This window comes from Bemisia tabaci, chromosome 1 (assembly GCF_918797505.1).
Source record: "Bemisia tabaci chromosome 1, PGI_BMITA_v3".
NCBI classification, from domain to species: Eukaryota; Metazoa; Arthropoda; class Insecta; order Hemiptera; family Aleyrodidae; genus Bemisia; species Bemisia tabaci.
The window spans coordinates 2,356,964-2,378,051 of record NC_092793.1 but is presented as its reverse complement, the minus strand read 5'-3'; the positions used below and the strand labels follow the sequence as shown (position 1 = coordinate 2,378,051).

At 41.1% G+C, this 21,088-nt stretch overlaps 1 protein-coding gene across 2 annotated transcripts; it reads right to left on the bottom strand.

The window, feature by feature from the left end:
• Positions 1-287: 287 nt before the first annotated feature.
• galene (potassium two pore domain channel subfamily K member galene) lies at positions 288-17,952 on the bottom strand. Of its 2 annotated transcripts, none has more exons than XM_072300504.1 (7): positions 17,725-17,952; positions 16,423-16,551; positions 15,003-15,151; positions 13,701-13,793; positions 11,723-11,869; positions 8,210-8,391; positions 288-3,278 (listed from the first exon to the last, which is right to left on the bottom strand). In XM_072300504.1, exons 1-7 carry the CDS (start codon positions 17,877-17,879, stop codon positions 2,928-2,930), a joined length of 1,206 nt encoding a protein of 401 aa, XP_072156605.1. In that variant the 5' UTR covers positions 17,880-17,952; the 3' UTR covers positions 288-2,927. The 2 variants fall into 2 exon arrangements, with proteins under 2 accessions (XP_072156605.1, XP_072156626.1); XM_072300525.1 differs by having other exon boundaries at positions 16,423-16,548.
• Positions 17,953-21,088: the final 3,136 nt, after the last annotated feature.

Here is a 21,088-nt window from a genome sequence, read left to right as displayed (position 1 = left end):
TCCAGCCCAGTCCAGTGGCGGCATACTTGAGCCACTTTCTAGCCTCAACTCGTCGAATAAGAGCGCATCTATCTTCATAAAAGAACATTCGTTCAATTTTACCATACGCTACGCGTACTTACGTTCACCACCACTAAAAAATCAATTTACTGTGAACAAATCAGAGTCCGTGTTTGGCGCTCCTCCTAGTTGAACCTTTTCTCCCTAGCATGAGAATATAGAGTGTCGATCAATACGTTGCAAAATTCTAACGCAGAAAGGAAAGGCTTATAAATAGAAAGCGTAAATGGAATTTCCAAACGTTTAATCGAATACATTTTTACATCGAACAGAAAAATGGAATAAAAAAGGAGCTGGACAAGAAGAAGAAGAAAAAAAATGTTAAAAAAGCGACGGAGAATCTGCAAACACATTGAATTAATCTTTATTAAACAAAATTAAACTGAAATTGAACCGAAACTCGTGATTTGATAAAAACATTAAAAAAATTGTCGATAAGATTCCATCAATCGATGGATTGTTGTTGAATAGCTAGGCGAAGGGGGGATGAGGGGGTGTCAGAAATACAAGCTAAAAGTCATATTATTCGCGGGTTCTGATCTGACAATGATATTAGTCAGTGGCAAAGCGTAATGATCGATATTACTCCATTTGAAGGTATGGTGAAGAATCGATTATTAAGGTGCTCGTTGCGAACACCCTGTTCATCAATCCTTTTCCATTGATTTAAATGGCAGATCAACTGATACATAGCAAAGCACGCCATGCCATTGATATAAATCAATCATTGCCGAGATCACGCGGTCATTTCCTCGTTTAAAATAGGGCAGTAAACTTCTTTATGTAGTTCAGTCTTATCATTACTCTGTGCTTTAATTATTTACTTTTAGAAAACTATGAGATTGATTTGCGTTATTTTAGTCATTACTATTCCCCCCCCCCCCCCCTCTTGCATGCACTCAATGATGCTGATGCCCAAATTATGGGTTGCTTCTTTTGCATGCGTCCAGAGCATGTTTACGTTTTACCTTTGAGAATTCGTCGAAAAAGCCTCTGAAAATAGCATTTCATCTTTTAATAACTTCAACGTCACCTCCATCGTCTAGAACGAATACCCATGTTAGCTCAAGATTTCACTCAAAACCACTCGTCTCGCCTCATCTGTGTCATCTGCATTTGCGATGCTTGAAGAGATTCGTCAACTTCTCTGACGTGGTCGAACAGGAATGCGATAGATCGCATCGAATAGGTCAAAAATCTCGGCAGATTTCGAATTTTAGCCAAAAAAGGACGATTGCTCCTTCGCACGAGTCTAAAGAATCGTTTTAAATAAAAATATTTGCAAAATTCAGAGAAATGAAAGCAGAATAGTGTTAGGAACAAAACTTCACATTCGTTGCAGTTATCGAATTCTGTATCGAATGCGAGGTTTTTTTCCCAACACTATTCTGCTTTCATACCTCTAAATTTTGCCAGTTTCTTGGTTTAAAACGATACATTAGACTCATGCGCAGGGGCTATCGTCCTTTCATTTGGCTAAAATTCGAAACCGCCGAGATTTTCAACCTAATCGATGGGACATATTGCATTCCAGTTGGACCACGTCACTTGAGTTTGACGAATCACCTTAAGCTGTCCGGTAATAAAACCTGGTCGCCTGATAAACTTTCTTCTCAGCTAAATGCTGGGTCGTATTATAAAAATCGAGCTCTAGCATGAGTAGCATGCCATGGAAACGAAAATATATTCTCTTTCGTGTACCTATATGCTACAGTCATCATCAGAGTCGGCTCGACTCAATGTGCCTAAGTGGCACGTGCGTATGTGCACTTGCCGACCTCTTCGGTCGAAACGCAGCTTTTTGTTCCCTTCTTCAAAGTCCTGACACGAGATTTGAATTTCAGTCTTGGCCAAAAACAAATATATGACCGTCTGCTAGCCGTCGATAAAGATCAACACATTCGGTCCAAGCAAATTCGTCAAGAATGAAAATTAATTTGCTTCTAGAGAGGTGGTTGTTGGCTCATTATTATCAAAGGCAAACGGACGGATATTTGTTTGCGGGTAAGACTGGAAAGTTGCTGAAATTTAAATCTCGTCCATGCGGCTCTGACGCCGGGAACAAAAGGCTGCGTTTCGGGCAAAGGGGTCGGTGAAAATAGTTACGTTTCAGTCACCTCGGACCGTTGCCTGCCAGAATGGAGAGGACGTAACTACTCGGTTTCGTGACGTCAAACTAGTAGAGTAATCGCCGTGTTCACCAATCAGAGCGGCGCGTTTGAATCTTAGTGGGATAACAATTTTCGGTATTTAGTCGTGATTAGCCTCTATTTCCTCATTATCAGACAATGTAATTTATCAACTAGACAGTTTTCTGATGTGAAATTTTATATTTTTTAAAAGGTTTTTATACATTTTTGCGTCAGATCAACCCCTGAAAAGATATTAGCACAAAAGGAACATGTGTCATGCGTTCTCCCATAAGAACACATGTTAAATCGCGACCGAGTTTCATCTACTAGCGTGACGTCACAGAATCGTAGTTACAGCCTCCTCGATTCTCGTATAGGCAACGTTTGGACATGACTGCCACGACTTCCCATTGCCATAGAATAATAGCTACCAGAAGGGCAGCAGTCGGCCATATTTGCTCCGATTCTTGCAATCCCCGCGACCCCCGCTCAGCCTACCGTTTCAAATTCCGCGGGGAAAAAGAGCCAAGTCCGGCCGCTCTCAGCCTACGTCTCTCTGCCGTTTTAAATTTCGCGGGGAAAAAAGAGGAAAGTCCGCTTGGAAAAAGTGACTGTCCGCGATCTTGCGGGAGGATCTGCCAGTTACCTTTCTGGTAGCTATTATTCTATGCCATTGCTAGGCGATGCCTATGGCTTGGCTACTGTTGGCCTTTTCCACTTTGACATGTTCTCGGCTCAGTCATCATCATCGTCACCATCGTCGTCCTTGATGATGCCGAGATGCCGAGCGACGGCCTTGACGTTGCTGATGACTTCCTCCTGGACGAGGTTGAAGCTCATGGCGAGGAGGGCGATGCCGAAGAGGAGGTACAGGGAGCAGCAGGCGATGCTGAACTCGGCGTCTTTCTTGTTCTGCGCGGGCACGAAGTCCCCGAAGCCGATCGTCGTCAGCGTGATGAAGCAGAAGTAGGCCGAGTCCGGGTAGCCCCAGCCCTCCCAGCCGGAGAACAGGAACGCGCCGCCGATTATGTACGAGACCACCAGGAACACGCACAACCAGATCGGCACCGGCTTTATGTGGTTCGCCTATCAAGGAAAAATCAACATACCGTCAGGTGAGTCTCTTCCAAGTCTTGTACGCAACAGATAAGTACAGCCTGCTTAATCAATTTCAAAGGGGTAAAATCCCACGAAAATCACAGCCCAAAAAGCATTTTTCAACGGAAGAATTGCGATATTTTCAAATTAAATTGCTATTTTCTGGCCATTTTTTTGGCGATAAAATTGCTAGGATCATCACCATCTGAGCGATCACACCCGATCTTGTCGCAGTTTTATCTCTTTAAAATCGCGTTTGATAAAATCGAAATTTTATCTCAATGGCGAATTTGCAAGCTTTATTACTTCATTTGCACGGAAAAAAATCTTTGGTGCTTATAGCCAGATAGTAGGTGACATTTACCATCTTGGATTCCCAGATTCGATCCCTGAGAACAATTTTGCTACGAGCACAAATGTATGATGGTTAGAAACCTCAAACCGCGATCAGGTAGGCGTTGACAACAAAGATGGTAATTCGCACCAACACTGCTGAGCGGGCGCGCCGTCCTCCGTAGACGTCCCGCACAGCGTTGCTGAGATAGACCTTCAAAGATGGTAAACTGACCCATCCGGATGTTTGGTGTATCAATCATGAAAGCAAGGAGAACCTAATATTTTGTGATTTAGCCATAAAGAGGAGCATTCTCTTGTAAAACGTACAGCTAAAAAAATTGAATACAAAGGTGTGCAATGTCGGGGTTCGCAGCTAGGGGATGGTGGAAAAGGGTTACCTAATCGCGTAAATAAATTTCGAAATCGAGTAAAATGAGACTACAGTACTTATTGTGAGGTGCTGGAGTTGTATCCGACCTATCAAATTTTTTTGCCTACCGCGGGAATTGAACCTGGGACCTATCATACCCTAGCCGAAGACCCTAACGATTGAGCTATATAGTATGATTAGAACCTTGATCGAAAAACCTGTACATAGCTTCGATTTGAACGGAAAACCAGGATATTCAATCTACATACTTAGATTGGTTCATTCATTTTTCTAATTTTTGTATTTCATTTTATTTTTTAACGTTATTTCAGTTTTTCACTTTATTTTATTTCGTTACTTCATTTTAAATTTTTTACTTTATTTTTTTTCTTTACGTAATATAATTTTTCTTTGATTATTTACTTTTATTTATTTACTTTATTTTAATTTTTTTTCCTTTGCTTCTTTACTTAATTTTAATGTTTTGCTTTATTGTTTTTTCTTTACTTAATATTATTTTTCTTTGATTATTTATTCTTTATTTCTTCCCTGTATTTTACCGTTACTTACTTTATTTTATTTTTTGCAATTTTTTATTTTTTTACTTTAACTCAGTCACTTCATTTTAATTTTTATACTTCATTAAATATCTCTTCGTTGTTATTTATAACTGCATTTTTTTATCTATTTTTCTTTTTTTCTTTTCATGTCGAGAATCAATTCAAAATTTTCAAACTAGGATTATTTTAATGATTGGCTAAAGTGCTTCTAGCATTGGGTAAATAAGCCCAGGCTACTTACTTGAACAAGTGAGATTATGTAGAATAGAAGATAAAAAAAATTACCCCTCTAAAGTACTGAAGCCTTGACATGGTGTTAAATATAGTGCATGCCTAGCCTACTAGTAAACCTGGGATGTTTAGCTTAACGACAGCATACAATTGACAAGAAACATTGTTAAAACATTTGTAACAATTGATAAATTTCTGCCATTTCCTTGGAATTTTGAATGTAGAAAGAAATTGATTTTGAAAACTATTATTAGTACCAGGGGCCTTTGGCCACTACGCTGCCGACAACCAATGCGGAAGAAAACAACATACGTAAAAAGTCGTAGAACAACCGTGTTCAAGTTACCTCGGAGATTAATGGATTCAAATACCCTCAATGTTTTATTTCTGATCAATGTTTTTAAAAGAATACACACTGTTATTCTAATGAGTTTCCGCAAATTTTCCTGAGTGATTTAAAATAGATAAAAGAAAATTTGACTTAAAACGCATAATATCCGAAATCTAAGCTCAGATTCGGCTTCCTCGTGAAAAATCGATGCAATTTCATGTATCATATGTCACCATATCATGAAGGAAAGAGATTAACGTAGGCGTGTAGATTCTAACATATCAGTCCGACGTGGCAACATGGGTGATTCGGAGTGGGTCAGCTGATGAGTAAGAAGAAGTTTGTTTTCTCGGAAACGGACGAACCAAATGCTTGGCGCCGGCGTCTGGCGGCGTAGCTCAAACGTTTGGATTCTGTGCCTACTTCCGCATACCGGCCGGCTTTGATAGAATCTTTACGCCTACGATTACCCTCTTTTCTTTATGCTATGGTAACATATGATACATGAAATAGCATCGATTTTTCACGAGGAAGCCGAATCTGAGCTTAGATTTTGGGTATGATGCGTTTCAAGTTGAATTTTCTGAATTTGAAAATCTAAGACGCGGACGTAGCCTAAATTGATACATCGGCTCCCATTCCATCGATTAAATTCGAATTTTTAGTCTAATTTCGAAAATTCGAAAAACCAAGGTGGCGGGCGTGGCCTAAAACGCTATTTCGGTTCCTGCTCGTCGGATTTTCGTAAAACTTGGTGCCAAAGGGAGGAAGGGGGAGGAAAGAAATTTTCAAAAACTGCAATCGATATGTCGCAGGCAAATAGTAAAATTAGGCATTTTGTCAAATGCCTAGGCAAATAGTCAAATACTAGGGGGCTATGCCCCCTGACCGCTACACGGTCCAACCCCCTGAAGGCGCTCCGCGCCATCAATGGGCCGCGAAGCGGCCCTATTTTTACCTCCTATCAGTGTTAGTTATATTTTTCCCCTCAAAAATTACGATATGAGGTATACTTTACTTTTAGAATGAAATAATTTTTGGTTTTGATGAATATTTTAGTTTGTTTTAATCCGTTTTTTTTTTATATCAGTGAAAAATTTAACATCGTCCGAGTTTCTGAATTGTTGTAATAAATGCCCTTTAATTATCATAAAAACCGAGCAGAGTTAAGAATAATTAATTGCTCGAAGTCATATAGTTTTGCGGCGACTTTACCGTCGCCCGAGCCAGGGACGAGAAAAGGAGTACGCTCCACGAACATATCATTACTCGCTATCAGTCACACAAGGTGGGTTGAATATGAATTCTTGAAAAATTATCAACATACTTTCCCTAATCAGCCCATATCTGATTGCTTTCTTTGGTGACTCAATGTTGGTAAAGCGTAAAAAATTGACGGGGCAGACTGCTAACAAAATACTTTAATTGAGATATCTGAGATGGTGACCTTCATAATCAACAAGTTTATAATTTGCACTAACGCATTCTGCAGTTCAATGAGCCCACTTAACCGAGTAGCATTAACCAAAAACAAGATAGGTGAAGCGCAAGCGCACTCTTTGGTGCAATGAGTCAACTTGATGGAGCAGTTTATCATCAATTTTGTCTCGGTGAACAGATTTGTAATAGCTAGTAGCAACTAATTGAAAATGACTGATTTCCCTAAAGACGTTGTGGACAATACAATGCCGTTGGTTATTCTATCAATTTTTTCATGTATACGGCACCAACTTTCAATTAACAAAACCAAGATGGTTATCCGCGCACAGTCATTTTTTTCCGTATGAAAGTGCTTAAATAGCTGATTTCACTGTATTTTTTAGAATTTTTTTCTGATATGGGAAATAGTAGAAAAAAAAGATTTAAAAGTGAGAAAACACACCGCCTAGTGACGTCATCTGGCGGCTTTTCTCATTTAAACACACGTATTAATCTGATCGCGATCTAATCCAATAATATTCCAATTAATCGACGTCGATAAAATGTCGGTCTCTTGATGGGTCTCATACTGGCCTGAGCATGAGGCTGAGGGAAGATTTTGGCAAAAAATGCGGATTTTTCGGCATTCGACCGCAAGCCCGGAAAACCCGCATTTTTTGCCAAAATCGGCCGACAGACCCATGTATCGACCTAACATAATCCTGAAAAGAGTCCGGAGATGTCAACTCATGATATGTTCCGTAGAACATGGACCTTCAATGGACGAAACATCAAAGAGTTGAGGAAATTCAGGGTGGGCCCAAAAACGCGGCTTGTCGATATATCTCCTTTCATGAAACATTTCACTGAAATATAGATCTCAAACTTTGAAATATTTGAGTAACATCACCAAGTCGAAATGGAGCTCTTGCATGTGTGAGGGATTTGCGGTTAAGTGTTTTATTCTTACGTAAAAGTTCGCGAGAAACACGATGGTGGCACTGGTTTTCTCTGAAACAACTCCAAAGCTCAAAAAAGCTCTCAAAGTTAAGTTCATACTGGAGGGAATATCCCACGCTACCCTGAGAGTTTAACATTACATCAAGAAAAACTTTCTGCGCAAAGGTAGGGAGCGAATACATTAACAGGATTGCCACTTTGTCCGCGGACTCCAAAACTGAAAACACGGCAACCCTGCTCATGCATTTTCTCCCTCTCATTTGTGTAGAGAGTTTGTCTTGATAAAAAAAAAAAATAGTAAGAAGGGGGAAAAGAGACAAAAAAAGGGGAAAAATGAAACAAAATCAAATAAAATCGAACTAAGAGGTACCACCCGACACAATGGCCAAGTGTCGTTAGTGGGTGTTTTATTATCGTTTTTTTTTTTGTTACCTATTTGTCTATAAGCTTTATATACCTCTGCACTATAGCAAAAATAAACTCTATTCAATTCAATAAATTCAAAATAAAGGTGGACTCTCCGGGTGGCGTGGGATATCCCCTCCATTACGGGCTCCACTTTGAGAGCTTTTCATGAGCTTTAGAGTTGATTTCAGAGAAAGTGAGTGGCCCCATCGTGTTTTTCGCACAATTTCACACAGAAATGAGTATTTAAATGGCTGTGACACATGGGAGAGCTCCATTGCCGTCGCGTCGAGGAGTGGAAGCATACCTGAGAATAATCATCGGAATAGTACTCGTCCAATTCCATATCGGAGTAGTAGTCGTAGTCCCGACGAGGGAAGGACTGGCGGTTCACAGCGAAGCCCAGGGGGGACATGATCCGCGGTGACGGGTTCGAGTGGTGGTGGTGTCCATGGTGGCCGCCGTGGTGGTGCTCGGCATCACGATAGCCTGCAAACCCAACATCCGCAGTAATCTATACAAAGCTAGCCTATGACAGTTAGTAATGATAAACTCTTCCTCTACGCACAAATCTAATCTGCCGTCATAGCGAAGAGAGCTTGTGCAAAATTTTCAAAATCGAGTTTTCTTCAAAATTCGTCTAAACTCCTTTAGATGAAATTATACTGAGACAGCTAAAAAAGCAAAATTCATCCTAATTTAATGAAAACGAGACGTATGTAAAAGCCGTAAGTGCACAAAAAATGACATAGTTTTTTTCAAGACAGCCGCAGGCGCAGGTGCATGACAGCCAATGAAAACAATGCTTTCCAGTATAGTAAAGTGCCGCCCTCTTCTGCCAATTTCTAACCTGAAAATGTGTTTGTTGTGCGTCCAAAACGCAACCACGAAAGCATGCAGTAGATAGCACTTACGGCTGTCTTGCCTAACAATAACCTAGCATGAAAATGAAAAATATCCTTTCTAAGTAATGGAATAAAATCAGTCGATTTTAAATCATCCATACGATTTCTAGGAATCTTCCGGACGATTAGTGGCAATTTGACAAAGAACGGAGACTTCTTTCAATAAAATGTTCCGGTCAGAAGCTTCTGGGCCCGTTTCCTCAGAACTTTATTTTTGCACTCAGGGCCGGATTTACCTACTTGCCGCCCGTGGGCCGCCTGTATTTTGCCGCCCCCTTCTCATTATTTTGAAACATCAATAAAAACCAGCAAATGAACGTGCCAGCGGGGGAGGGGTGCATAAGACGCGTTTACTTGTGTTGAACACATTTTTTGGGAAAGCCCTGTCAGCACTACTAGCAAAAGTTCACGGAACTTTGCGCGAAAGTTAAGTCTCGTAAACCTATCTCTGTGTAGACAAGGCCTTCCATTCATAAGAAATGAACGAAAAAATTATGAAAGAACAAACATAAATGTAGATTCATGATTTTAACTTCCGCCGCCGCGCCGCGCAGACCGCACCGTGTTTGGCGCAATGCGTGAAGTATTCCAGCAGTCTTGTAGGCACTATGAGCTTCACGCTGACCGCTTTTGAACGCAATATGTTTGACGCAATGCGTGAAGTATTCACGCAGTCTTGTAAGCACTATGCGTTTCATGCTGATCGCACTGTGTTTGCCGCAATGCGTGAAGTATTTGTGCAGTCATGTAGGGGCTAATATGTGTTACATGCCGATCGCCGCGCCGAGGGCTTCTCCTTTTCATCTCAAGCCCTCGTCATCGTTTCTCTCCAAGTCGTGCCGTTCCAGGCTAAATTGCGTGTTTGGTTTCTCTTTTAACTCGACTAACTAGAGGTGCTGTCTCTTGTATCACTGAAAGACGACAAAAGTAGAAATTACTTTGCTCTCAGAAAATTAGAGATTTTGTCGCCTTTTTTCGTTTGTAATTTTTTTTTCTAAATTCGAATTTTCTATACGTAAAAAAATTTCAAAATTTGCCGCCCCCTATAGATTTGCCGCCATGGGCCGCGGCCCATGTGGCTACCCCTTTAATCCGGCCCTGCTACGGCTCGCGCTATCACGGCAGAAATGGACGTATTTCCATCAAAGAGAACTATAAATGTGCAGGGGGAAAGATGGGGTGCGCTCGTTCGTGCTCGGGCCATAAGAATGAATGGGAAATATAAAGCGTCAGTGACGAAGCCGCCACGCCGCGCCGTCGCGCCTCTCCCGCGGTCGACTAACTCATGAGCCCTGTCCACAAGGCTCTAGATACATGCCCACGGCTCATACACTGTGCACAAAGTTCCGATTGACAGAACTTGAAATCCCGCTTTTCCAGTTCAGCAAACGGAACTGTGAGCCAACTAAGCGCGACACCCATGGGACGAATGGGACGTGCCGTGGGCATGTCCCATTCAATGTCGCGATAAAAATCAGTGGTGGTTAACTTCAAGAGCACAACTGCTAACGCTGGAATTAAGCTAAGGCGTAAGAGGAACAGTCAAAGCCTTCGTTGTTGTTGCATGCGACGGATACTGAACGAATTTCATCATAACGCCTGGATGAAACTACTCGGTCTCCATTGGATGTCCGTGTTGCATACGCACGGAAGAGAAGGCGTTTTGACATCAGACGCTAATCGCATTCGCATCACCAGCGGCGCTCAGTGGCTCGGCAAATGAGTCAATCCCGCGGGTAAAGCGGCGCGGCGAGTGCCTGGACAGTCAAAACGCCTTCACTCCCGTGCATATGCAACACGGCCATCCATGAAGCCCGACTAGTTGCACCCATAGGAGTTAAAATATACAGGGTGTCCCCAGAGTCCGTACCCCCCCCCCCCCCCCCCCCATAGTACCTTTTGAACGGTAAGAGATAGAAAAACAAACTTTGGGAATGTTTCTGTCTCAAAGGGGACCGTCTTCTGAGCATCAGTTTACTGAGTTCATAAAATCAAAACGAACCGATGATGAAGTATTTTGAGGAATAAGCCGGCAGGAATCCTATGTTAAGGTGATTCGACGGTTTCCATTTGTTGTGCCAGAGCGACGTGCGATATCTCGCATCGATTAGTTCCCTATTTCAGCTACTTGTCATTTGTTGCGAATTTTGAGATCGCACTTCTGTTCTCATGAAACTGAAGAACTCATGTACCAAAGACAAAGAAATTCAACGTAATAGAGACGTGGTTTTTTTAGAGGAAAAATATCCCAATCGATACTGATATCGAAACTGCACTCGAAGGCGATATTTTTCCTCTAAAAATACCACTCCTTTACCACCTTGAATTTCTTTGTCAAAGGTACATCGGTTCTTCATTCTCATGACAACAGATGAAATGCGATCTCAATTTCGAAAAAAATGACAAGTAGCTGAAATCGTGGAACAAATCGATGCCATAGATCGCACGTCGCTCTGATACAAAAAATGGCAAGCGTCGAATCATTTTGAGCGTAGACAAAAATCAAGGTAATGTTCCTTTTCAACATTTCTTTGGTGGAATCCGCTGCGAATGGTCCAGCTCGCACAGCGGATGTCAAGTTGATGCGACCATCGGCCACCTCCAGTCACTATCTTTCGCATGGGGTTGCACGGGGCGGACAGGTAGTAGCAGGAAAAGCTGCAGGAGGTGGCGGATAGTCACTAAAGTGTGTAGGATTTAAGTTGAGCCGTAGAACGTACAGGCTGGAAGTAGTGTTTCACAGTGGCGTGGCGTGCTTTGCGATATATCGATTGATCCACCATTTAAACCTATGGTCGATTAACAGGGTGTTCGTAACGAACCCCTTAAAAATCGATTCTTTACTATAGCCTCAAATGGGGAAATATCGAAAATCGATTGTTGACGCCACTGCTGTTTTACGTTCTGAAACGTACCTCGAGCTCTGGGAGACATCCTTTGGAGCGGAACCGGTTCCACAGAAAGATGTTGACGTTGTGACGGAGGCAAGGAAGAACGGAAGTCCGCATCTCTCGGCGATCTCTTCTGATTTCGGAAATGTCGCATATTTTGTGGTGGCCGCGCTGCAAGTGTTGAAAATAAAATCTCAGGTCGGAAATCAGTAGAAAAAAGCGTCACTTGACCGAGAATCGGACGTATTTATGCTACATGGAACTATGTGGAAGCGGAAATATGGGGTGTGCTCGTTAGTGTTCGGGCCATAAGAATGAATGGGAATTATAGAGTGCCAGTGACGTCAGCGACAACGACGAGAGAAACGACGATCGGGAAGGCGGTCTTTAACTCATGAGCCCTGTCCACAAGGCTCTTGTCACGCATGCCCGCATGCCGCAGCGCAGCTCACGAGTTAGCGCTCAGTTCCTTCTGATTTAATTGAAAATCCTGCTTTTCCATTTTTTCAGAAGGCATTTTTACATTGTTTTTTGCCCAGCCTCCAAGAGCACACTCCATTTATCGTTTGCTTATATAGTTCCTTTTAACATAAATATGTTTAAATTGTCGTTTCACTCACGAAAGAACATAATTGCATTTCAATGTTGCCAAATACCTTTTTTACCGCAGAAGAAGCTTGGGCGTTTCCAAATGAAAGTAGAAATTTCCCTTATTTCTCCTCAGATCTCATGTTAAAATCAGAAAAATGTTGGAAAAAATTGCACAGGGATACTCGTATTTTTGAAAAATGCGTGTACTGCTCGAGTCAATTTGCAACTTTGGAATGGAATTACGTCGGGCGACGTCCGTAAAACGACGTACTCGTGAGTGTTCTTCTTGAAAAGAAATTATCTCCGAATAGAGAAGATAAGTAATGGTGATTATTTCTTCTTTCGAGCCGCTGTTATTTGCATGAAATTGTTTGCTGTGCTATTGTACGTACCCTATACCAATGAAAACGACCCTCACAAGATGGTCCCCACAATAATGTGTCCTTTGTGCGATACTTGCAAATACTTGATCCCATGTGAAACATTAAAACATGGTTTTTGACTTCCATGAACTTGCGTGTTCCAAAAACAATGTAACTTCTATCAAGACCGTATAAAGCGGCTACATAATGAGAATGCCGTGATAGAAAGCCTGCAATACAAACTTGAATTTCGTATGAAACGAATCGATGGCCAAAGTACGGAGCCATGTATCTCTACTGCGATGTTTCAAAATTTCTATTCCTATTTTATTCATTTTGAAGGGAAACAAGCAAACTTTAAACCCACCTTGAAATGTGTACAGAATATTCTGCCCAAAGAGAAAAAAAGGCGTTTTCAAGAAATTGGGCTCATTAGTTCTCCATAGAAATCATCAAGTATGGCAAGAGGACTGCAATGTCGCAAACAGAGATACGTGTTTTCGCACTTTTCCCATGAACATGTGTCATATGGACTGCATTTTGCAATTCGGAACTATAAATTCTGACACTTCTGGAAAAACACTTAAGTGCATAGGGAAACTAATGGCACATACGTTGTTTTTAACCCGGGCTAGAATTTATAGTTCCAAATTGCAAAATGTAGTCCACATAACAATGTGATTTTGAAAAAGCTCCTAAGGGCCAATTCCCATTATCAAACGTTCCATTCAACTCTTGAATGCCACTTGTCGTATCGAAAAGTTGGATAGTGTGATACTGACGCGAAGAAACGAAAAGTAGATGAAAAATTGGACGGAAACTTGAATGTGACGTCACATTCATCAACTTTTTGTTCAACTTTCAATCCAACTTTTCGTTCCATCATGTTGGATGAAAAAAATGATAGTGTGAATTGGGCTTAAGCCATACTGATCTGGTGTTTGCGGTATTTTACGATGATAAGTACGCGGATCATACTTCTGCGCGTGAGCCCCATACGTATTTTAGTAAAAAATAATAGAAAAGAAAAAAAAGAAAAAAATACCGACCACGTCTGGAGTCTTCTCTATCCAGCGCATACTTGTTGTATAATATCGGAGGAGTGGTCGGTGGTAAGTCATCTAAGTCCAACGCCTCCACATCTGAAAAGACAGGAGATGAGCTGTAAAATATAGATGGTGAAAGTGTGAAACTGCAGAAATAGATACGTACCTCGACTTGCGGCGCACGGTGCATCGAGTCAATGAGGGAGGTCGCACATGAAATTTTTGGCTAAAACTGAAAATTTTGATGATTATTTCGTGATATTTCAGACTTTAAGAGGTGCTTCTTGAGGAAAATTTCACAAGGAAACCAATGGAGCCACTTTTAGAACCTAAAAGTTTTCTATGAACAAAGTTATAAGCGTTTAAAGTTTCCAAATTTTGTCCGACCTCTCCTATTGACTCGATTCACTGTGCGGCGTTGCAGACTTACTGCCATACTCTATTTTTTACGTCGAAAACTACTGAGGGTCAAGTCTTTAAAACTTCGGTGTTTTTATTCTCTATGTGCATGTGAAGAATATTCTGTGAAGATTTCAAGCCAGCTGTTAGGTTGTTGGTTGTGCTTCCTTAAAAAAATAAAGTACGTGCGAAAGATTTTGATAAACTGCAACTGAGACACGCATTTTTGCAGTTTTATTGTACGTATGCATCTAAATATATCAAAGGAAACATGACTTTAGTCGTGGTCAAACCACCAGTAATGTAAGTTTTTCCAAAACTAAGGACTAATATTTTTTCTCTCTGAGAATGGATTCCTTCTAAATAAGTATTTTGGAAATCGATGTAATTACAGATATACGTATATTAATATTGCGCCTTAATAAGGAGAGAGAAAAAATAGTTAGTTAGTTAGTTAGTTATTATAATTTTGAGACATTAAATACAACCATAGTGTTGTGCATCAATAGATATAGTCCAAAAATACGTGTCTTCATTCTAACATTTACAAACTTTTGATTATGCTTACGGTAATTGCTCAAAAGAAAAGTAACCCAAATAACTTTTTAAAAGGAACAGAAAAGAGGCTATCCCTATTTGGATCCCTCTCTGGAAGAACTCAAAAATTTTGCTGAAATGGACGTATTACTGCTAAACGGAACTATGTGCATTATGACGTGAACCCTGTTATGCATATATTCTTGTGGGTTTTAGGGCTCATGTCTAATACACATAGTTCCGTTCGGCAAGAATACGTCCAAATGTGGCTTGGACGATAGCTTGTGATGAGAAAAGCCCTCCCCGAATGTCCCGGAAAGTCCTAACTTTGTGCGGACGGGAATGTTAGCAATCGGTGGAGGCACTGACCTAAATTCTGGAACTGATCCCCTCTCAGGTGATTACGGTGAGTGGAGGGATGGGCAGCCAGATCTGAGTGGCGCGACTGCTGGCTGGGTCGGAAAGGGCGACCCCCTGGTCCCAACATCGCCGCCTCCCTCTCCGCCTCGTCATAATACCTGAAACAGACATCGAATGAATATGCGATTAAAAATCGCCTTCAATTTGACGTGATACAATAGCGCATACGCTTATGAACTCATGGTATCTAATGTATTTTCAGGTGAAAAATGATGCACAATATCACTGAAGTTGCAGCTTGGACCGCCAGCAAAAGAGAAAAGGCTATTTAAATGCCTTGTTGTGCACGCTTATAAGTAATTCTAGAGAGTGCACCCCTTAGCCGCTGCGCGGCCACACTCTCTGAGGTTGCTTTGCTCCCTCCGTGCCCCACTCTCAAGTATTGATGGTATTCGATAGCCACAAAAATCATCAACATCGACAGAGTATCTTTAGAACGAATTCTGACAGCAAACATGGAAATATAGTTTCAATGGGAGAACTCATCACTTTATCACGTATTATGCGAATAACTGGGTCATATTTCCGAAATCTGATTAGAGCGGGGTCACTTGTCGATAGCAACAAAAATCATGGAGATTGTCCCAGGAGAACATTAGAAAAACATAGGCACGCTCATCCTAACCATCGTCTGATCGGAATAGAGGCAACCCTTTTGCGCGAGCCTCGCGTAAAAGGGATAAAAATGGAAGGACTTTTGCGCGAGGGAAAAGGGAGCCCTTTTGTGCGAGTTGAGGAAAATTCTGAATTTCTGAAGAAAATTGGCAACAAGCTGGAATTGAGGTGTATCAGCAATAAGGATTCAGGAAGGTTGAATCTGCTGCGCACAAAGCGGTAAAACATGTTTCTCCTGATTGTGTTATTTTTTGCTGCACTATACATTTGGCCCAATCTTGGTTTCGCCATACCTATATACAAAGCGATAAGTTTTTGTTATGCAATTATAAGAACCCCTGCTCCGCGATATGCAAGTGGCTGAAGCATTCCAGGCAGGAAGTTTCACGAATATAAGGACCACATAGTGTGGCATGGAAAATGTCCTCCGGAAGGGGAATCAAATAAAATGTAATCTTATTTTCTAACCACCTTCAGCGCAAAAGTATCGGAGGCAGTGGCGTGGCGTGAATTGCGATGTATCGATTGTTATGCCATTTACATCTATGGTAAAGAATCGATTATTAAGGTGTTCGCTGCAAACACCCTGTTTATCGATCCTTTTCCATAGGTGTAAATGGCATAACAATCGATACATCGCAATTCACGCCCCGCCACTGATCGAAGGGCACGCGCACTCGTCCTGCCATCGGTGGGGAAGAGTAGACCTACGTCCTACTTACATTGGGGAAATCCCAGGTGTTTCAGAAGTTACCTGCATTCTGTATCCGAGTAAGAAGACCGAGTAAAACTTTCAGACATGCCAAGGGCGCTGTCGGCAGACCTGTGCGAAGTCCTTCCCGAGCGCCTGAACGATGCTGTTCTACTTCTCCCTGATCGGCTGCTGAAACAGTTAGTCATAACTTACTAAACCTGCTCTATTCCACTCATATAACATTTTTTTAGTGCAGGAGCATTTGATGAAAAAAAATTAATATTTTTAAGTTTCCTATGCTCTAAAAAAATTGCGGCATTGGACCACTGGACATGCAAGGTGCGAATCTAAGCATTCTGATACACGATTCCTCGTCAAAATTTCACATGAAACACGTTGATCAACCACACTGAGATCAACTATTTAATAGGATATTTAATGTTTTACGACCCGTAAATTCAACCCTCCCGCCCATGAAAAAACGAACATTTACTCGAGTCACATCGCGCACTTAATGTTATCACCGTAACGGTCGCTGCGGTACAAAATTATGTCTAGCTCAATATCGGCGCCTCAGCTCAGCTACTGCACATTGTCTACATTTTGGAAAACACAGGATGAGGAAGGAAAACGGTTTACTGAGAAGCCTGCCAAAAGCGTTGTAGGTGGTACGCGATTGATTCCAGTGGACTCGTAACCAATGCCAACTAAAGACGTTCATATCCTAGTTAAGAGTTGATTTCAGTAATTTTCATCGCGCAAATTGTGTTCTATGTGAACTTTTGAAGAGATGATTTGTTCTAAAATCCTTAGATTCGCACCTTGTCCAGTGGTCAATAATTTGCGTAAATATCCAGATCCATGCCCATAAATAAGTCGTCCAAGCGCGACACCCCTGGTAAAAGTGAGTCAGCCTGACATCACGCTATGTTTCATAAACTACCCTGAGTCTGACTGATTCAGGCTGACATCAGTCTGACTCAGGGTAGTTTATGAAACATAGCGTGATGTCCGACTGATTCACTATTACTAGGGCATGCTTTTGAAGAATGAAATGAGAGCGAAATTCTATCTTGTGCTAAACTTTATTAATCTTCTCCATTTTGTCGGGCTGTGTGTTACCTAAGGTTTTCATTGGCTTATAAACTTCATTTAAGTATTGGAAGTTCTTAATACATGATCAAACCCAAACGCGGTATAGGACATAGGTGCAAAATGTAATTTAACTGAATTATTGATGATTTGGGACAGAAGAAAATCACTTTTTTCACCCCCCCCCAAATCCTCAATATTAGCTAATACAAATTCTCAATAGCTAATAGCTCAGATTTTAGAATTGTGATCCAAATTGATGGCTCCTACCCATGAGATCGGACGGTGCCCCTCAAGCTTCTGGGACGGCGTCCATAGGCAGGTCTTTTCGGGTGACGGGTGCAGGCGTAGCAGAAAACCCGCCAATATAAGAATCGGAAGGACTGAGCCATGATGTCACCAATGTTGGAGAGACACACTAACATTAACGGAATCCCAACAATCGCGTAGAAAATCGTCGTGATTTTTCCGTAAGGTGTCTTCGGCGCTATGTGCCCATAACCTGAAAATAGCACACAAATTATTATTAATAGAATTTTATATTTTGTGGAGGATAAAAATATGCAAATAGAGAATTTGCAGGTGTCTGAAATTGATGAATTTCGTATTTAAGAGAAAACTACTGAGTGAACTGAACACGAGGATACCTTTGGTTCATGAATTGAACAATTATTGCGGGGCCGTCCATAAATTAAATATCCCATTTTCCCCGAATTTTTTACCCCTCCATGTCCTTTGCCACTTACATGTCACTCACCCCCAGAACCTCCTGAAAATTACGTAATTTCAAGCGTAACTCCTCTACCTCTTTTCCATAGGTGTAGGAAATGACCCGAATATAACGTGGAAATAGGAATAGTATAAAATCCACTCCTTTCTTTCATTATGAACGTTTAAAGTTTCACAGTTTTCCCAATGAAAGTATACTCCGTTGGTAACTCAAGTCAATACATGATCATCATACAATTGAAGTATAGATTACGTTTTTGTGAAGTTAATCAATTAATTATGTAAATAATTTAATGAAACTGGATTTAAAAGTAAAATGAGAATTAAATTATTCAATTAAATATAAAATAACTACATTTATGTGCAAATCGCCAGTCACTCTTAAATAATTTAAGATAAGATAAGTCGTAACAAAGTATAAAATTACCTTGTTACTTATTTTCATACCCATTCGTTCAAGTCCCTGGAGTGAAGGCTCCCTCACCAATCGAGAGCCAGAATGTTGCGCACCACCATTTGTTCTATTCTCATAAAACGTATACGCAAATTACTGTTCTACTTTTCTAACCGATCGTTTAAGTCTCTGAAGTAGAGGTTTCTCCTTTCTTTTGAACATGTTTAGAAATGCTACGCTTTTGCATTTTCATGATTACACCCTGTCAGGATACGACAACGTCACTTTTGCATGACCCCCCCCCCCCCCCCTCCATCGGTGGCACCTATATGTCACTCACCCCAAAGCCCAGACCTACCCTCCACCTGGGTGGGTGACGTAATTTTTGGACGGCTGCCCATATAATAAGTGCGATCCGAAGAAATAATCACCCTTGCCGATTATCTCAAGCCTCATTAATCATGCAAAAAATCAACAAAACTTTGATACAGTAATCGTCAAATATGACAACAACACTGAAGAGTAAATCAATACCCAATCAATAAATATCAATCACTTAAATTGGTATTTCTGGCAGGAGGAACATTATCAAAATGCAAAAAGGCCTCGATTAATGACCTTGTCTTTAAAGGTCGTTAGAAAGGGCGCGCAAATTGCATCGAATCTCGGTTTGTCACGAAGCCTCCGCCGGATACGACTGACGAAAAGCATTGTATGAACTTCGGAGATTGCCACGCATTTCCCCCGATAAAATATCTATTTTTGAGGAGTGTTACGCACATAGTTCCATGCAATTTTTGAATACTTTACATCACAAATTGAAAAAAGGCTTTCTTAAAAAATTGGGAGAAAAATACTCACAAGTATCCCACCAAATTATTGTTTTATCAAATAAATTTTGGCTACGTCTGCAGGTTTAAACGGCGCTCTTCCTTTGCGAGGCAGAAAACGAGACATGCGAACCTAGACCTACATTCGAATACGCCCGAATGTTCTACCACGCAAAACAGGAGTCCTGTATGTTGCGCCTACTGATTTTGTTGCACATGGCCGAATATAAAGAGACTCGCCAAAAACTGATCGGAGAGATAAAATTTGCGATCACTTAACCACATGCTCATTTATAGCGTTTACGCGCGCGTATGCAAACATTGGGCACTTAGAATCACAATGAGGAGGTATCATGAATGGAGGAGTTTACTCAATTTTATTCTTCCTATCGTGAAGAATTGGATTACTCTTATTAATAATGATGTGTCTGCAGAGTGTAATAAAATGGAAACTAAAGGGCTGGATATACTCCTTTTTAAAAATTTGAACTAATGTTCCACGAATTTTCCTCCGATGAACGTCTAAAATATGTCAATTTGTTTCTGAAATGAATCCATAAATTGTTAGAATATTCTTGTAAGGTTGATCCACGACATTCTAATAGATTTACGACTAGGCATAGCAGCAGCATGGAAGGGTCTTGACTTCTTGGACCCCCCCCCCCCCCTTCTTCTACGCCATTGCCTTCCCTTGACCGGAAAGTCTGCCCAAAAACGCAATTTTTGTGACTTGCAAGAATAATATATACCTACCTTCGGCTCCAGCCCTTTCCCTCCTGTGAGAAATTTTTAATTGGAGACCCCCTTTCCCCATCGAAGAAAACATCCAGCTACGTCACTGCCAGGGAGCGATGTTTTGCAACGGTAAAATACGAGGTGGCGCTTCAGTTCTCGCGACTTAAGTTGTATTTGCAATTTTTGTTGTGAAATCTTTGATTTAGAACTTACACTTGGAAATCTTCAACTGGCGGTTCTCCGTTTTATATACTCAGATTGCTGCCAAAGGCTCAATTTTTGGATTTTGCGGGTATTCTCTACGACATGCGTATGATGCAGAATGTACCCTTTCAAACTGTGGTACCTACAGTTATTTAATTTTTTTCTCTCTCTCTCTCTCTCCCCCTCTCCCTCTCCCCCTCTCTCCCCCCCTCTCCCTCCCCCTCCTTGAAGCATGCGCCAATTTGTGCATTCTATATGATTAATCGTAAGCTTAACTGTTTTCTTCCCCCTTCTTATTTTGCCTTTTTCCTCTCTCTCTCTCTTGTAAAAATCTAATGACTTTATAGATAACACGTTACCACGAGGACTCCTAATCAGTGAGATGAAGTTTAAGGCACACTTCACCCTAAATTGAATATCGTCATAGTCAAATGATTCCCTCTAACCTCCCAGGGCCGGATTCAGGGGGTGGCCACATGGGCTGCGGCCCATGGCGGCAAATTTAGGGAGCGGCAAATTTTGCAATTTTTTCAAATGTAGCTATAAAGAAAAATCGGATTCAGAAAAAAAATAAAAACGAGAAAAGATGACAAAATCTCTCATTTCCCAAAAGTATATTCCTAATTATGTCGTCTTTCTGTGATACAATAGACAGCACCTTTAATTAGTTGAGTTAAGAGAGAAACCAAACACGTAATTTGGCTTGGAACGGCGCGGCGCAGAGAGCAATGATAAGAGAACT

Coding starts and splice junctions, on each gene's coding strand:
- galene (XM_072300504.1), bottom strand. CDS start 17,879: ATGTTAGTGTGTCTCTCCAACATTGGTGACATCATGGCTCAGTCCTTC. Junction 16,552..17,724: donor GGCACCGTCCGATCTCATGG/GTAGGAGCCATC, acceptor TAACTGTTTCAG/CAGCCGATCAGGGAGAAGTA. Junction 13,794..15,002: donor GGATCAGTTCCAGAATTTAG/GTCAGTGCCTCC, acceptor CTGTCTTTTCAG/ATGTGGAGGCGTTGGACTTA.